This window comes from Portunus trituberculatus, chromosome 38 (assembly GCF_017591435.1).
Source record: "Portunus trituberculatus isolate SZX2019 chromosome 38, ASM1759143v1, whole genome shotgun sequence".
NCBI lineage: Eukaryota > Metazoa > Arthropoda > Malacostraca > Decapoda > Portunidae > Portunus > Portunus trituberculatus.
The window spans coordinates 20,947,486-20,964,985 of NC_059292.1; the positions used below are offsets into that span (position 1 = coordinate 20,947,486).

At 45.1% G+C, this 17,500-nt stretch overlaps 1 protein-coding gene across 2 annotated transcripts in view; it reads right to left on the minus strand.

Moving 5' to 3' along the window:
• The window catches only part of LOC123515033 (ras association domain-containing protein 10-like), a 158,651-nt gene that overhangs the window by 2,990 nt on the left and 138,161 nt on the right, over positions 1-17,500 (minus strand). For both annotated transcript variants that reach the window (XM_045273413.1, XM_045273412.1), the window contains exons 2-3: positions 9,302-9,529; positions 5,796-5,995 (exon numbers count right to left, since the gene is read on the minus strand). In XM_045273413.1, coding sequence (XP_045129348.1) covers positions 5,796-5,995; positions 9,302-9,523 — 422 coding nt within the window. In that variant the 5' untranslated portion in view covers positions 9,524-9,529. The remainder of the gene's footprint in view (positions 1-5,795; positions 5,996-9,301; positions 9,530-17,500) is intronic.

Here is a 17,500-nt window from a genome sequence, read left to right on the forward strand (position 1 = left end):
TGTGTGTAATTCACTGTTTGATCTGCTGCAGTCTCTGACAAGACAGCCAGACGTTATCCTACGGAACGAGCTCAGAGCTCATTGTTTCCGATCTTCGGATAGGCCTGAGACCAGGCACACACCACACACCGGGACAACAAGGTCACAACTCCTCGATTTACATCCCGTACCTACTCACTGCTAGGTGAACAGGGGCTACACGTGAAAGGAGACACACCCAAATATCTCCACCCGGCCGGGGAATCGAACCCCGGTCATCTGGCTTGAAACCAGCGCTCTAACCACTGAGCTACCGGGCCGTGTGTGTGTGTGTGTGTGTGTGTGTGTGTGTGTGTGTGTGTGTGTGTGTGTGTGTGTGTGTGTGTGTGTGTCCAGCAACCCGAGTACCTCTATGAAAAGATAATGCAAGTGTATTTGGATACTTGCATGCATTATTCTCCTAAAAGACGTTTTAGTAATAAAAAGAAGGATATACCTAGAGACCTATGAGGTAAAGGGGTACAGCGCGGAAGAAATCAAAAGCTGCTAAATCTGATCACAACAAACGACTAATAGAAGCGAAGCCTAAGAGGATGGACCAAGAGCTGAAGGATTCTGTACACCGAGAGCAGCATCTGGCAGAGAAGACAGAAGTTGAAGTAATTCAAACAAACCCGAAGTATTTCTATACTTTTGTAAAGAACAAATCGATGTCATGGCATTAACCGGCACAGATGGTAGCCTAGAGAATGATTCACCTAAATTGTTTGAGCTCTTCAGCCAACAATTTGCAAGGGTATTTAGTATACCAGCTGAAGCAAAAATTATAGAAGACCCTGAATCTTTTTTCACTAATATGGCTGAACAACGAGAATTATGTGATATGCAGTTTACGGAAGATGACATCTTGGCAGCTATACAGACCATTCGACCCACAGCAGCCTCAGGGCCCGATGGGTTCCCGGCGGTTCTCTTAAGAAACTGTGCAAAAGAATTAATCAAGCCATTGCAAAAGCTGTTTGATAAATCATTTCAAACCGGAGTCATACCTGAACTTATGAAAACTGGTAGAATTACACCAATATACAAAAAAGGTTTACGTGCTGATCCCTTAAACTATAGACCGGTTACAGTTATATACCACTGAATAAAAGTAATGGAAAAAAATATCGTCAAGAAAATTAATTCATACCTAGAAACCAACAACTTAATGAATGCGGGACAACATGGTTTTCGCGCAGGACATTCATGTCTCTCACAACTCATTGAACATCATGAAAATATAATGGAATCTTCGGAAAAGGGATGTAACGTAGATGTAGTCTACCTAGATTTCGAAAAAGCCTTTGATAAGGTAGATCATGGTGTTCTGATGCATAAATTACGAGCACTCGGGATTACAGGCGTTCTTGGAAGATGGATACATTCGTTCCTAACGAACCGGACTCAGTTTGTGGCCATTAAAGGAGCTACTTCTCAGGCAGTGGAAGTGGTGAGTGGGGTACCTCAAGGCTCAGTCTTGGGACCACTCTTGTTTTTGGTGCATATTACAGACATCAATAATGCAGTTGTCCACTCAACAATAAGATCATTCGCAGAAGATACAAGAGTGATATGTGAGATAACAGATATTAACAGTACAGTGAATATGCAGAATGATCTTGAAGTCATGGGGAGAGGAGAATAATATGAAATTCAATGACAATAATGGCACTCCAACAAATGTCTCTGCTGAAATCTTTAAAAACCGCCTCGATAAGTTCTTGAAATTTGTTCCGGGTGAACCAAGCCTGGACCACTACCGAACAGCCGCTGACACCAACTTCATTGACGACCAACTGAGATACCTAAGAAACAATGGCATCACCATAAAGGAGGAGGCGGCTTCGCCTTGTCCTGGAAGCCCTTACCTCCGGATCAACCTTCAGGAACTTCAGGTGTGTGTGTGTGTGTGTGTGTGTGTGTGTGTGTAATTCACTGTTTGATCTGCTGCAGTCTCTGACGAGACAGCCAGACGTTACCCTACGGAACGAGCTCAGAGCTCATTGTTTCCGATCTTCGGATAGGCCTGAGACCAGGCACACACCACACACCGGGACAACAAGGTCACAACTCCTCGATTTACATCCCGTACCTAGTCACTGCTAGGTGAACAGGGGCTACACGTGAAAGGAGACACCAAAATATCTCCACCCGGCCGGGCAATCGAACCTCGGTCATCTGTCTTGTGAAGCCAGCGGTCTAACCACTGAGCTACCGGGCCGTGTGTGTGTGTGTGTGTGTGTGTGTGTGTGTGTGTGTGTGTGTAACACGCCACCGCCTCTCGCTGCCTCCCTATCGGCACCTCTGGTTGGTTGGGGGAGTGGAGGTGGGGGGTGGTGGTGTCAGAGGTAGTGGTGATGGTGGTGCGGGGGGGATAGGCCAGACTTTCGCTTTGGAGGGCAGTGATGGTGGTGGTGGTGGTGGTGGTGGTGGTAGTTGCGTCATCAGTTCCCTGTCTAACCACTTTTCTGCTTCTGCTTCTCAGGGCGAGACTAATCCGGTTTGTACGTGTGTGTGTGTGTGTGTGTGTGTGTGTGTGTGTGTGTTTGAGTGACCGGTGGAGTGACGTGACTGCCTGACTGACTGACGTGCAAGTTTATGTTTAAGGCATCAAACGTGTCATCATGTCTTTCCTGTGCTTTTCATCCTCTCTCTCTCTCTCTCTCTCTCTCTCTCTCTCTCTCTAGTGGGGCAGTGCCGGTGTCTCGACTGCCCTTTCTCCCCGCAGCCTCTCTCGCTTCGCCACACACACACACACACACACACACACACACACCACACACCACCACGATCGACTACTAAAATTTTATCAATCACTTTCTCTCCTGAGTCACTTTTTTCCTTCCTTTCGCCCTCGTCGTGTCTTTCAAGCGTGGCGGAGTGCGCGAAACACAGCCCATGAATATTCAGGTCTAGGACCTTCCAGCACCCGGGTCACTCGCTGGGTCACGCACGCACATGCACGCACAAACGCACACACTCGCTAAAGGGTCACCGCCCAGATTTTCCCTTTCAACGCCATGCACGGATGCTAAACCTTCATTTCACACGCTCATTTCACACTCAGAAGTTTCTCCCGCCGGGGTCACGAGAGGCGAAGGTGGTGGGCGGCGCGTGGCACTTGGCGCAGCACTGAGGGTCAGGTGGGCCAGGTGCCGCGCGGTGCCTCTCAGGGCCGCGGGTTGTGGCCATTCACTCTGAGTTGAAGGATAGCGCTTGGTTCTCATCTTCGCTAGGCCCGTAACAGCCACATGGGTCACCTCTAGGCGCTGTGTTATGTGTGCGGGTCTGTGGTGAGCGTGGCAGGCGTGGCACGGACGTGTAGGGGTCGGTGGAGAGGGGATGGAGTGGTGTAGTAATTTGTGTGTTGATAACCGCTGTGATGTAGCAAACTGCCCTTCACTTTGATCTCCGTGGAGGTTTTTCTCAGCCAGTGTCCAGCGCAGTGGTATGTTGGCATTTACTTTACTCTTTCCTTTCCTTTCCTTCTTTACTTTGCCTCGCTTACTTTTATTTTTCCGCCAGTGTCCAGTAGAGCGGTCTGCTGGTTTTTACTTAACTTTCTTACTTGACTTGACTTTACGTTAGTGTATTCCTTCAAACCCCGCACTACTAATGATCCTCTCTAATATGGTTACTCTTTACTTTTCCCCTTAAGTTAACCATTTATTTATTTTTTTCTTTATTTCACCTTATTTTACCTCACACACTCTCTCTCTCCCGCCCCACCCGATCCTGCCCCGCCAATACCACGTCTCAACATGGCTACCCGTTCGTGTCTATTTCAGTTTCATTTCGTCCCATATCAACCTGTTTCATCTCGCCCCTTGCCCCATCTTACCTCGCCTTGTCACGTGCCGGCCCGACCAGACCCCACCAGACCCGATCAGCCCCTCCCACCCGCCCAGACCTGCTTCACCTCGCCTGACCAGCTCATAGTAGTGTTGATGCATTGCTATCACGAGCGTGGCATCTTCATTTTCTTATTAAGCAGATATGGAGTGGGTATGGAAGAAACAGACACACAAAACAGACAGACAGTCACATAGACAAACATAAAGCAGATTAATATGGAAACAAATACGAACAGACACACATACAGACCGTCATAAAGCACATCAATAAATACACAGACAGATTAATGAACAGACAGTAAGGTAAGATAAACAAATAAAGAGAGAGAGAGAGAGAGAGAGAGAGAGAGAGAGAGAGAGAGAGAGAGAGAGAGAGAGAGAGAGAGAGAGAGAGAGACCATTACTCATAAGAACCACAGTAACCTTTATCTCTCTCTCTCTCTCTCTCTCTCTCTCTCTCTCTCTCTCTCTCTCTCTCTCTCTCTCTCTCTCTCTCTCTCTCTCTCTCTCTCTCCTCCTCCTCTTCCTCCATTACTCCCATCAACTTATGTGTCCCGGTCCACCACCACCATCACTGCCAGGTATGCCCGCCGAGCACCTGTCATTACTAGGGGAATGTTACGAGGTACTTGGACACTAGTGACGCGCCGGGGGTAAAAAGGAAGGGGCCATTAGTAGTAGTGGTGGTGGTGGTGGTGGGAACTATGGCTGGAAATAATAATAATAGTGGTGGTAATGTTTGTGGTAAAATGGTGGTAGTAGAAGAGGAATTATTATTATTATTATTATTAGTAGTAGTAGTAGTAGTAGTAGTAGTAGTAGTATAGTTGTAGTAGTAGTAACACGAAACATTAACTCTTCTTTAAGTTATATTAAATCAAGTTAAGCTCCGTTTGGTCAGGTTAGATTAGGTTAAGTAAGACAATCTAAGGCCAGGCCAGATTATGTAAGATAACACATAATTAGACCAAGTTAACTCAGTTTCATTAGGTTAGGTAAGGCTAAGTTTGGGTTAGTTCAGGATAATTAAGGTGAGGTAAGGCTCGATGAAGACAGGTCAAATAGGGATAGGCAAGACCAGGTAAGGTTAGGTAAGGCACTGTAAGACCATGTTGGTTTACCCTTTCAGTACCATGACGCGTTTTCATTTTTATTCTAGATACTATTTGGTGATTTTATATATACAGCTTCAGATACTTATGTGAGGATTAGAATAGTGAAGACTTGCCATTAATCTCCTGACCTTAGACCTTCCTAATAAAAACAAAATCGTCCAAACACACACAAAATTCATGGTAAAAAATGTGTTCTAGTACTGACAGGGGTTAAAGCCTTTATTGATCAACTTAGTTTAAGACAAGTAAGGATAGGTAAGGTTTAGTTAGCTACTGTAACGTTAAGGATTGTGATCAAGTTAGTTTAAATTAAGTAAGGCTAAGTAAAGGTAGATTAGGTTAGGTTAGGTACTGCATGACTGTTAAAGATTTTGATCAGGTTAGTTTGAATAAAGTAATGCTAGGTAAGGTCAGGGTAGGCTAGTTGAGTTACTGAAAGATTAAGTTAAGGATTTTGATTAGGTGAGTTGAAGTCATATAAGGCTAGATTAAATTAGGTAATGTGAGATAAAGGTGATTAAGGATTTTCAGTGGGTTAGTGAAATCAAGCAACGTTCAGAATGCCTTGGTTAGATTAGGTTAGGTTAGTTGGTATAAGATTGAGTTAAGGATTTTGATTACGTTTGCTAAAGACAATTAAGGTTAGATTAATTTAGGTAATGTGAGATGAAGCTAATGAAAAATTTTGATTAGGTCGGTTAAAATCAAGCCAGGTTAGATCAGGTCAGGTAATGAAGAAGTTAATGAAGGATTGGATTAGTAAAGTCAAGAAGGATTGAGTAATGTCGACAAGGAAGTCACTCACCTAAACTTTGCCTCCTCCTTGGCAACCTTCCTGGGGTGCAGCGCCTCGCGGGATCCGTGGGCGTGCTTCATCTTCTGCCGTCGCCTGCTGCGCTCCGGCCGTCCGCTGCTGCCGCCCACACCGCCCACGCCCTCGCCGTCCCGCACCCGCCGCAGGGAGAACCGCACCTCGCTCACCGCCTCGCCCCATGTCCGCCACACCTGAAGAAGGCGCTGATGGTGAGTGTGTGTGTCTGTTTTTTTTTTATGTACGACAGGGAACAGACCACGGGCAACAAAAATTATAAAAAGAAAAGGCCCACTGAGGTGCCGGTCCCTAAACATGTTAAAGGAAAGGAGACTCCTTGGCAGGCATAGCAGTCTTTTTATTTCCCATTCTAAATCTCGAGTGAAGAATGTATAAGTAGTTTGGTGCATGTAGCTTTCTGCGAAGGAAGAGAATTGTGTTTAGAGGGCAGGCTGTGGCTGCCTCCTTGCGTTATGAGACACAAAAGGAAACGTTCAGTGAGGTCACATCTGGCTTTAAAGATAAGTTCACAGCACCCCGTCAACCAGTGCAAATAGACCTCACTGGGAGTAATTCTTGTTTCGGCAGGTGTGTGTGTGTGTGTGTGTGTGTGTGTGTGTGTGTGTGTGTGTGTGTGTGTGTGTGTGTGTGTGTGTGTGTGTGTGTGTGTGTGTGTGTGTGTGTATGCATGTATGATTGTTATTTATTAGATTATTCTATTATCATTCTACTCTTTCTCTGCATTTCCTTTCCTACTTTGGCATCTACTTTTTTTCCTCCCCGTCCTCCTCCTCTTCCTCACTTTCGCGCTACTTCTCATCCTCGTCCTTCTCGTCTTCGTCATCCGTATTTTTTCTCCTATTTTCCTATTTTCTTTCCTTTCTCCTCATTCTTCTCCTCCTCCTCCTTCTTTTCCTAAACCTCTTTCCGCCACTCTTCATCATTAGTCTTTCTTTCTTCTTTTTTTTCTTTTTTATTAGTTTTTCATCTTCTTCTTCTTCCTCTTTCTTCTCCTCCTCCTCCTCTTCCTCCTCCTGATCCTCGTTTATCTTCATAATCGTAATTTTTGTCATCACCATATTTCACTATTTTGTCTCGTCCTCCACCTAATCTTTTCTTCTTCTTCTTCTTCTTCTTCTTCTTCTTCTTCTTCTTCTTCTTCCACCTCCTCCTCCTCTTCATCCCCTCCTCCTCAATAACGAAAAAAATTGTTATCTACTGGACAAGCATATTCTCTCTCTCTCTCTCTCTCTCTCTCTCTCTCTCTCTCTCTCTCTCTCTCTCTCTCTCAGCTAAATGGTGTTTATAATCTAATTTCAGATTTAATCCTTTCTTGTGTATGACGAGAGGAGGAGGAGGAGGAGGAGGAGGAGGAGGAGGAGGAGAGGGAGGAGGAGGAGGAGGCCTACCATTTTGGATGGCAGTTTCTTTGTAATGCCCGAGGACTAATTACTTTAACGGAACTCCTCCTCCTCCTCCTCCTCCTCCTCCTCCTCCTCCTCCTCCTCCTCCTCCTCTTCTCCTCTTCCTTCTTCTCCTTCCTCTTCCTCCTCATTTACCAGTTAATTTCTTTGTCCTCTTCCTTCCCCCTTTTCTTTAATCTCTACCTGAAGTTTTTTTTTCTTCTTCTTCTTCTTCTTCTTCTTCTCCGTCTTCTTTTTCATCCTCTTTTCAATTATCTCTTCCATATCCATCGTATCCTCTTCTTCTTCTTCCTCCTCCTCCTCCTCCTCTTCCTCTTCCTCCTCCATCGCCTCATCCTTCAATTTCCATCTTTTCTTGTAATTATCTCCGTCTTTCATCGTCCTCCACTTCCTCTCCTACTTCTTTATTTTTTTCCCAACATTAATTATTTTTTTCTTCCAAGAGTGACGGGTCGACACACACACACACACACACACACACACACACACACACACCTGCTCTATATATCTTTTCTACCTTCACTCTCACGCCTATTAGCTCATCTATTGGAACCAGAAGTCTGAGGTGTGTGTGTGTGTGTGTGTGTGTGTGTGTGTGTGTGTGTGTGTGTGTGTGTGTGTGTGTGTGTGTGTGTGTAGATGGGGAGAACGTGGGGAGCCTGACGAAGGGAAGAAAGGGGAGGTACGGGTGGTTGTGAACATGTCTTGCCTCATCAGGAGTTCTTCTTCTTCCTCTTCTTTCCATTTTTTTTCCTGCCTCTCTCTCTCTCTCTCTCTCTCTCTCTCTCTCTCTCTCTCTCTCTCTCTCTCTCTCTCTCTCTCGTCATTCATTCACTCATTCTTTTTTTTTCTTTCTTCGTACTTTTTAATCTCTATTTTTTCATGTTGTCTTCCTTTCTTCTTTGTCTCCTTCCTTCCTAGTAATTTTCATTTTCCTCCTCTTCCTCGTATACAGCTTTCCTCTCCGTCCTCTCCTTTCCTTTCTCTTCCAACGCAGTCTTCTTCCTCTTCTTCCTTCTCCACCTCCCCACCTATTCCTCCCTCATCCGTACAGACTAATCTTATCACAGTTTCATCTTCACTTCTCCTTCTCCTCCTCCTCCTCCTCCTCCTCCTCCTCCTCCTCCTCCTCCTCCTCCTCCTCCTCCTCCTCCTCCTCCTCTCCCCTTCTTCTCCTTCAAGAGTTATTTCAATCAAACTGGTTTAAATCTCCTTTTCACTTTCTTCTCTTCCTCCGATCTCTATGCCACTAAGTCCCCTCCTCCTCCTCCCTCCTCCTCCTCCTCCTCCTCCTCCTCCTCCTCCTTCTCCTCCTCAACTTCCCCGGCAATATACTCTTCACATTCAATTTTCCACTCCCTTTTTCTTCCCTCCGCGTCTGTCTCCACATATTCCTCCTCTTTCTCCTCCTATTGACCTTTCTCCTCTTCCTTCTTTATCAACAGTTTCTTCTCCTCCTGCTCTTTCTTTAGTTGCTCCTCTTCTTCCACCTTTAGATAACCTTTCACTTCCTCCTCCTCCTCCTCCTCCTCCTCTAAATCATAACCTACATGTATATCCCTCCTCGTCCATCTCAGAGTGAATATCCTCCTTTTCCACTTCTTCCTAGTCCTTTCGCTAGTCAACTCCCTTTTCCAGCTCTTTCTTTTCCTTCTGTGCTATTCTCTCTCTCTCTCTCTCTCTCTCTCTCTCTCTCTCTCTCTCTCTCTCTCTCTAAGTAACTATTTGAACTTCCTTTGTATTTCTTCGTCTATCTCTTTGTATTCTCTCTCTCTCTCTCTCTCTCTCTCTCTCTCTCTCTCTCTCTCTCTCTCTCTCTCTCTCTCTCTTATAAGTAACTATTTGAACTTCTTTGTATCTCTTGTCTCTCTCTCTCTCTCTCTCTCTCTCTCTCTCTCTCTCTCTCTCTCTCTCTCTCTCTCTCTCTCTCTCTCTCCCACTAATAGTTAGCATAGAACCTTAGAAATAGCTATTTGGACTTCCTTTGTATTTCTTTATCTATCTCTGTGTATTCTCTTTAATGCTTCTTTTTTTCTCACTATAGCCACCATCTTCCTCCGCCTCCGCCACCCTCACCTTCAGGATGCGTTGCTCATGGTCCAGGGGCCGCTCCACCTTCCTCCATCGCTCCACAATGACATACTGGATCACCTCCTCGTCGTCCGCGCGCCCGCCGCCGTGCTGGGCCCGCAGCAGCGCCTTGATCAGGTCGTGGCAGGTGGTGCGCCGCGTCACGCCCGTCACCCACTTCTGCACGCCCTCCACCCACACGCCGATCTCCACCTCGCTGCTGCTCATCGCGCCCTGGGTGGAGGAGAGGAGAGGCTGGGTCAGATGAGATGAGATGAGGTGGTGGTGGTGGTGGTGGTGGTGGTATTTATTGTTATTGTTCTTGTTTTTAGACGAAGAACAGACAGTGTATGTTGAAGAGAGAGAGAGAGAGAGAGAGAGAGAGAGAGAGAGAGAGAGAGAGAGAGAGAGAGAGAGAGAGGAAGAAAGTCTTGCAAACTGACTCACATCTCGACCTTAAACTTGAGTGTGTGAGGAGTGTTTGCCTTCGTGTGTGTGTGTGTGTGTGTGTGTGTGTGTGTGTGTGTGTGTGTGTGTGTGTGTGTGTGAGAGAGAGAGAGAGAGAGAGAGAGAGAGAGAGAGAGAGAGAGAGAGAGAGAGAGAGAGAGAGAGAGACCCCTACCTATCCCTACCCCTCCCTTCCTTCCTTCCCCATGCCTCCCATCCTCTCACTTCTCAGTATCCCGGTATAACATTTTACGACCCTCTGAAATTTTGTATAGGTGGTGGTGGTGGTGGTGGTGGTGGTGAGGATGCCGCCACCACCACTGAGATGATACGAAATCTATGCAGAGACGGCTATATCCTCTCTCCCTCTCTCTCTCTCTCTCTCTCTCTCTCTCTCTCTCTCTCTCTCTCTCTCTCTCTCTCTATCTCTCTCTGCCTACACCCCTTGACCCACTCACAGTCGAATTAAGAAGAAGAAAAGGAGGAGGAGGAGGAGGAGGAGGAGGAGGAGGAGGAGGAGGAGGAGGAGGAGGAGGAGGAGGAGGAGGAAGAAGAAGAAGAACAAGAACAAGAACAAGAAGAACAAGAAGAAGAAGAAGAAGAACAAAAACAAGAAGAAGAACAAGAAGAACAAGAAGAAGAAGAACAAGAACAAGAAGAAGAACAAGAACAAAAGAAGTAAATATGAGATTAAAAAAAATGTTATTAAAGACAAGACAAAACGGTAGCACTTTTTTTTTTACCACCACCACCACCACCACCACCACCACCACCACAAGATGCCCCTTCAGATACCAATCACCACCACCACCACCACCACCACCACCACCACCACCTCTGATACCCGTTGATGATTATCTCTATACCATTTGTCCCAGTGTGTGTGTGTGTGTGTGTGTGTGTCTGGCGATGGCTGCCTGATAAGTGTAAGTGTGTACAAGCCGCACTTTTTACTTTACGAGGAAGTGCTAACGTTTATCTGTCTGTCTACCTGCCTGCCCGTCTGTCTGTCTGTCCGTTTGTCCGTCCGTTTGTCTTTCCTTCAGGACCGTTACCTCTGCTCCCGGCTGGTCATAAATGAAGGAAAATAATTATGACTGAAGGTGATAGGTGAAAACAGGTAAGCATTTCTTGGTAAAGGAACTGCAACGTGTAGGCCTGATGGCTTCTTGCACCTTCCCTTATTTTCTGACGTTTTAAATCCGCAGCCTTGTCTGGTGAACCTTAAAGAACCGCTACACTCATGAGCGAAACATCACAACAGGAAACTTTACGAATCTATCAAGGTTACACTGCATTGTTTTAAAAGTAGAGAAGTTTTTGTTGTGGTCAGTACTGGAGCGTGTTTTTTTTTCTTTTCTTTTTTTTTCATCATTATTAGACGGTGTGAATGTGTGCGTGGCTTCCTGTTCCCAGAGTGCCGCAAGGGTGTGTGTTGTCTGTCGCCTTGGCAAGTTGATGGACGGGATGACAGGTGGAAATAAGCTGGTGTGTTTTATAAAGAGACTGCCACGTGTGTAGGCCTAATGGCTCCTTGCTGTCTGAAATGAATGAGGCTGAGACGTGTGGAGGAAAAGTGACAAGAATGTATAAGAATTGTTTAGAGTGAATTGCATAAATGTCATGCATGGTGTATATTTTTTTTTGCTTATTCATTTTTCCGTTTCTCCATAAACCTACTTGCCTCAATACCCGATGACGTGTGTAAAGTATGCATCTGTCTCTCTATAATGATAAGTCAGTGTGAGAGGCGCCAAGGCATACAAGCATGCTGCCAGAGCTACTGAGTTGAGTGACGTGCGTGGATGGACGTGGCGTGATGCGGTGTAGCAAACTTTCCTTGCGAGATTAAGAAAGAGTCAATATTTCCTCATTTTAATCAGCTGGTTGCGGCGCCGCAATGTGTAACAAGCGGCAATGTTTGGTCACGGCAGCTTGCTAAACTCGTTAGGAAATTAGCATTCTTTGACCGCTGAGTGACGGAGTGCAGGAGTGACGGAGTGAGAGGCGAGTGACAAGTGGTTGCTTAGTCAGTTACGAAATTATCAACAAAGAACATTAGAATATAGAAAAATATAGGATGTTGCATGAAGACATCAGGGCTACACGTGGCAGTCCCTGTGAAACTTGACAACCTAGTATTTCCTGCCATCCTTCATACCCATGAATTGGTCTAATCTTCAAAGGTTCCTTGTGTACTGGGCACTAATAAAATGAATATTGCGTTTATTCCATTCAACTAACACTCCATCTTAACCAGTTTTTTTTTTTCAACCTCAATTTAAAATCCAACTTTATTGAGGCTGAATCCGTTATTTCTTGTCTAATGATTATTGACTCAGAGGATTTTTGTTTGAAGTTACCCTTGTTATATTTCTCATAGGCCTCCGTCAGACCCTCCTCTCAGTCTACGCCTCCATTCACCAAAACAAAACTTTTTCTCCAGTTCATATTAACTTTACGGAAGATGAAAAGTGAGAACCAAACTTTTCTTTCCACAAATTCGTAGAAGACTGCTATTGAACTTATTCCTTTTTTTATATTAAAGAACTATGCGAGAACTTATATTAACTAAGTTTAGACCAGCGTGGAAAAAATGCTAATATAGAAACTGATCATATCTCTCTCTCTCTCTCTCTCTCTCTCTCTCTCTCTCTCTCTCTCTCTCTCAAGATGAACTCAAACTAATATGTTGACAAAAGAAAGCCAGAGGTTTTTTTCCTATTAATTTATGACACGTTGCGATCTCTCTCTCTCTCTCTCTCTCTCTCTCTCTCTCTCTCTCTCTCTCTCTCTCTCTCTCTCTCTCTCTCGCTCGCTCGTAAAAACATAAGACATAAAGGGAAGCTGCATGAAGCCACCGGGCCTACACGTGGCAGTCCACAGTACAAAACATGTCTACCTGTTTCCACGCTTCGTCTATAAATTTGTCTAATCTGCCATTAAAACTCCTTGTTGACTTGCCACTAACAGCCTGATAACTGGGTCCATTCCATTCATCTACCACTCTATTTGAAAACCAGTTCCTTCCAATATCTTCCTTTAATCTAACGTAATCAAGCTGGAATCCGTTACTTCTTGGTTAGTTCTACCCTGATTACTGACCCTGAGGAGTTTGCTTATGTCACCCTCCATCAAATCTCCTCTTAATCTACGCTTGTCTATGGAATGCTTTCACGTTTATGTTTCTCCTAATTATTTTTTTTTCTACCCTTCTTAATTTCTCCCTTGCATCATTCCTTTTACCTTTATTCCTGCATCCTGCGTTTCTACCTTCCTTTCTCTTCCTTTTCCACTGCTTCTTGTGTTTAAATCTCCCTTCCTTCGCTCCTTCTTCCTTTCTTCCTTATACTTCTACCCTTCACATCTTTCAGGCTTTACTCTCTTAACATTCCTTCTATCATTCCTTCCTGCTATCTTCAACTTTCTTCCTTCCCTCCTTCTGGCACCTATCAACCTTCGTCCCACCTTCATTTCTACCTTCATAAAACTGTTTAAACCTCCTCTCGCTCTGCCTTCGGTAATGAAAAATTTATAAGACACGCTACTGAGAAAGAGAGAGCAATGTAGGTACGTCTTCCTAGCTAGCTGAGCAGCACAACACTGGCAACGGACTGGCCAATCTTTACATGTTCTGTGAGTTAAGGGATGAAGTTTTCGAGGCTAACAAGTGTGTCATTAATTGAGATTGGATTCGAGCACAAAACAGAGGCGAGTGCTGAGAGGGTTTTGAGAGAGAGAGAGAGAGAGAGAGAGAGAGAGAGAGAGAGAGAGAGAGAGAGAGAGAGAGAGAGAGAGAGAGAGAGAGAGAGAGAGAGAGAGAGATTTCCGACTCTTTCCTGAATCTAAACTTAACGAATAAATTTTATCACACACACACACACACACACACACACACACACACACACACACACACACACACACACACACACACACACACACACAAACACACACACACAAATCTCATACCTATCTATTATTTGACCACTGATTGTTTTTTCTCATTTTCTAATCATATTCTTTATCTTATTATTGCTATCTTCCAGTATTCACTTTTTTTTTACTCCTCCTCCTCCTCCTCCTCCTCCTCCTCCTCCTCCTCCTCCTCCTCCTCCTTTAATTATCCTTTTATTCTCATCTATAATCAATGTTGCTCTTATTAATGTATTTATTTCATATCTTCTTATCATCATCATTAATTAACTCAATTTTCTTTTTTTTTACTAGTATGCTCTCTCTCTCTCTCTCTCTCTCTCTCTCTCTCTCTCTCTCTCTCTCTCTCTCTCTCTCTCTCTCTCTCTCTCTCTCATTGTAAGACTCGGAAATTAGTAGCTGTATAAAATTCTCTCTCTCTCTCTCTCTCTCTCTCTCTCTCTCTCTCTCTCTCTCTCTCTCTCTCTCTCTCTCTCTCTCTCTCTTTTTTCCGATCAATAACAGTGTAAAGGTGAAGGTGAACGAGGGTCGGGGGGCACCTTCGTGAAAGTGACAGTAGTGGTGGTGGTGGTGGTGGTGGTGGTGGTGGTGGTGGTGGTGGTGGTGGTTATGGAAAATTCAATATACAGACTGACTACTGCCTTTTATGTGTGTTGGTGGTAGTGGTAGTAGTAGTAGTAGTGGTAGTGGTAGTAGTAGTAGTAGTAGTAGTAGTAGTAGTAGTAGTAGTAGTAATGGTATTGTTGTTGTTGTTGTTGTTGTTGTTATTATTATTATTATTTATCATTATTACAGCATTATTATCATTATTATTATTATCATTATTATTATTAGAAGTAGTAGTAGTAGTAGTAGTAGTAGTAGTAGTAGTAGTAGGAACAGAAATGCCACTATTATTATTAATATTCCTCCACCTCCTCCTCCTTCTACTACTACTACTACTACTACTACTACTACTACTACTACTACTACTACTACTACTACTACTACTACTACGACTACAACTACTACCACGACTACTACCACCACTACTACCACTAATAAAACTATTGAACATCGTCATAATCTGATAAGCGATAAAAACTTATTTCGAAAACTGCATCTAATTAAATCTCTCTCTCTCTCTCTCTCTCTCTCTCTCTCTCTCTCTCTCTCTCTGCCAGACACACAAAAACATTATTAACATTTCCACACAAAATCTTTCAAGATCTTACGGTAATCAGCTGATGGCAAGTTTTTTATTCTTTTTTTCTTCTTTTACTCTCCAGCTGACACCACCACCACCACCATCACCACCGCCACCACCACCACCACCACCACCACCACCACCACCATAACCACCATCACCACCACCACCACCACCACCACCATCCACCACCACCACCACCACCACCACCACCACCACCACCACCACCATAACCACCATCACCACCACCACCACCACCACCACCACCACCACCACCACCATCACCATCACCACCACCATCACCACCACCACCACCACAACCACCACCACCACCACCACCACCACCATCACCACCACCACCACCACCACCACCACCGCCTCCACCATCACCACCACCACCATAACCACCATCACCACCACTACCACTCTACCATCACCACAATTACCATCACCAACACAACTACTGCAACTATCACCATTAATGATACTACTACTACTACTACTTCCGTCACCACCACAACCACCACCGCTACTAAAACTGCCACCAACGCCACCACCAACACCACCATTACAGCTAGTACTACTTTTCTGCTTTTCACTGCTGCTGCTGCTGCTGCTACCTGCACTACCACTGCTGCTACTGCCACTACCACTACTGCTGCCACTGCTATTACTGCTGCTGCCACCACCACTGCCACCACCACCACACCACCACTGCTGCTACCACTGCACTGCTGCTGCCACCACTGCCACTGCTGCCACTGCTACTACCACCACCACCTGCTGCACCACTGCTACTGCTGCTACTGCTACTGCACAACCACCACTGCACTACTACTACTACTACCACCACTACTACTACTACTACTACTACTACTACTACTACTACTACTACTACTACTACTACTACTACTAAAACGTTCCAATCGTAAAATAAGTGAAAGTCTAGAATTTTTAAATGTCACTCACTTTCAAGACCAGAGAGAGAGAGAGAGAGAGAGAGAGAGAGAGAGAGAGAGAGAGAGAGAGAGAGAGAGAGAGAGAGAGAGAGAGACAGGAAAAATAGGAGATGAATCAGCAGGAAGTTAAGCAGACGAAGAGCAGGTGGGCATTCTCTCTCTCTCTCTCTCTCTCTCTCTCTCTCTCTCTCTCTCTCTCTCTCTCTCTCTCTCTCTCTCACTCACTGAGCTTCACTTTTACTTTCTTCCTCATGTCTTTCTCACTCTAAGTCGCTCACTTCCTTCACTCCTCTTCCTCCTCCTCCTCCTCCTCCTATTCTCCCTCCGTCACTTAAATGCTCTTAGATGCTGATGAAGCTGTTGCCTGAAGAAGGAGGAGGAGGTGGTGAAGGAGGAGGAGGAGGAGGAGGAGGAGGAGGAGGAGGAGGAGGAATACAAAGGAATACAAAGGAAGACAAACAGCAACAGACCCTTAGGTCCTTACTAGGCTGTTTGTGAAAACTATCTACTAACTACCAGTGGTAGAGACAGGACAGCAAAGCAGAAGGCTCCTCCCCACCCGCCCCTCCCTCCAGCCGAGGCTGGCAGGAAAAAAAAGGCGAAACCATGTGATATTAAAAAATCACATGGAATTTTAGTAGAGAGTGAAAAGGAAATGTGTAATCTACGTCTGACTACTTGTGTTTGTGGGGGAAAGTGTTAACGCTTGGTGAATGTCATGTGGTGTGTGCATTGTGTACGTGGATGCACAGTGTGTATGTCGAATGGGTGGTGCGGCAGCCTTGCCTGGCGCTTTCTAGGGAGGCAGCAGTCAATCAGGCCCCAGCTCCGTTCAATCCACTGAGATAGCATACTTTCCCTGTAGGGACTCCGTACGCTGATAACCCCTTGCAACATTGATCCCTGGTACTTAGTTCCCGATGATGATCAATGGTTGACAAGGCCCTCTCCAAACACAGCCCGTCACAGGTCGAGAGTAGTAGTAGTGACCGTTTACTCTGGGCTATCTGTGCGTGTATGCAGTGTAGTGTAGTATGTATGTAAACACAGTGTGGAGTCAAAAAGGTGGTGCGGCAGCCTTGCCTGGCGCTTTCAAGAGAGGCAGCAGTCAATCAGGCCCCAGCTCCGTACAACCACTGTAAAAGTGCACTTCCCTTTAAAGGGCGCCGCACACTGTATGGTTACCCCCTGCAGCGGTGACCCTGGTACCTTAAATCCCGATGATGGTCACCTACTGTCAGGGCTCTTGACTATCCACAGCCCTTCACAGATCGAGAGTAAAAGTAGTGACCGTTCACTCCGGGCTATCTGTGTCATGTATGGAGGGTGAGAGTAATTTAAACTAACGGGCAATTTAATTCACGATCAGAGGCCCGGGAGATAAAAGAAAAAGCGCAAATTATTCGGAAATGAATAGCGACAACCGGGGATTACATTCAAAGTATTTATCGAGGCGAACTTTGAACGTTTCGATAGTACCTGAGTTGACAACATTTGATGGCAGACCATTCCATATATTGACTATGCGATTAAAGAAAAAGTGTTTGACTTCATTTGTTACAAAACGCTTACCAACAATTTTGAAACCATTGCTTCTGGTGACATTTGACTGGTCGACTGATACGTATTTTTGAATATTCATATTTGCAAACCCATTAAAAATTTTGAAAAGCATGATAA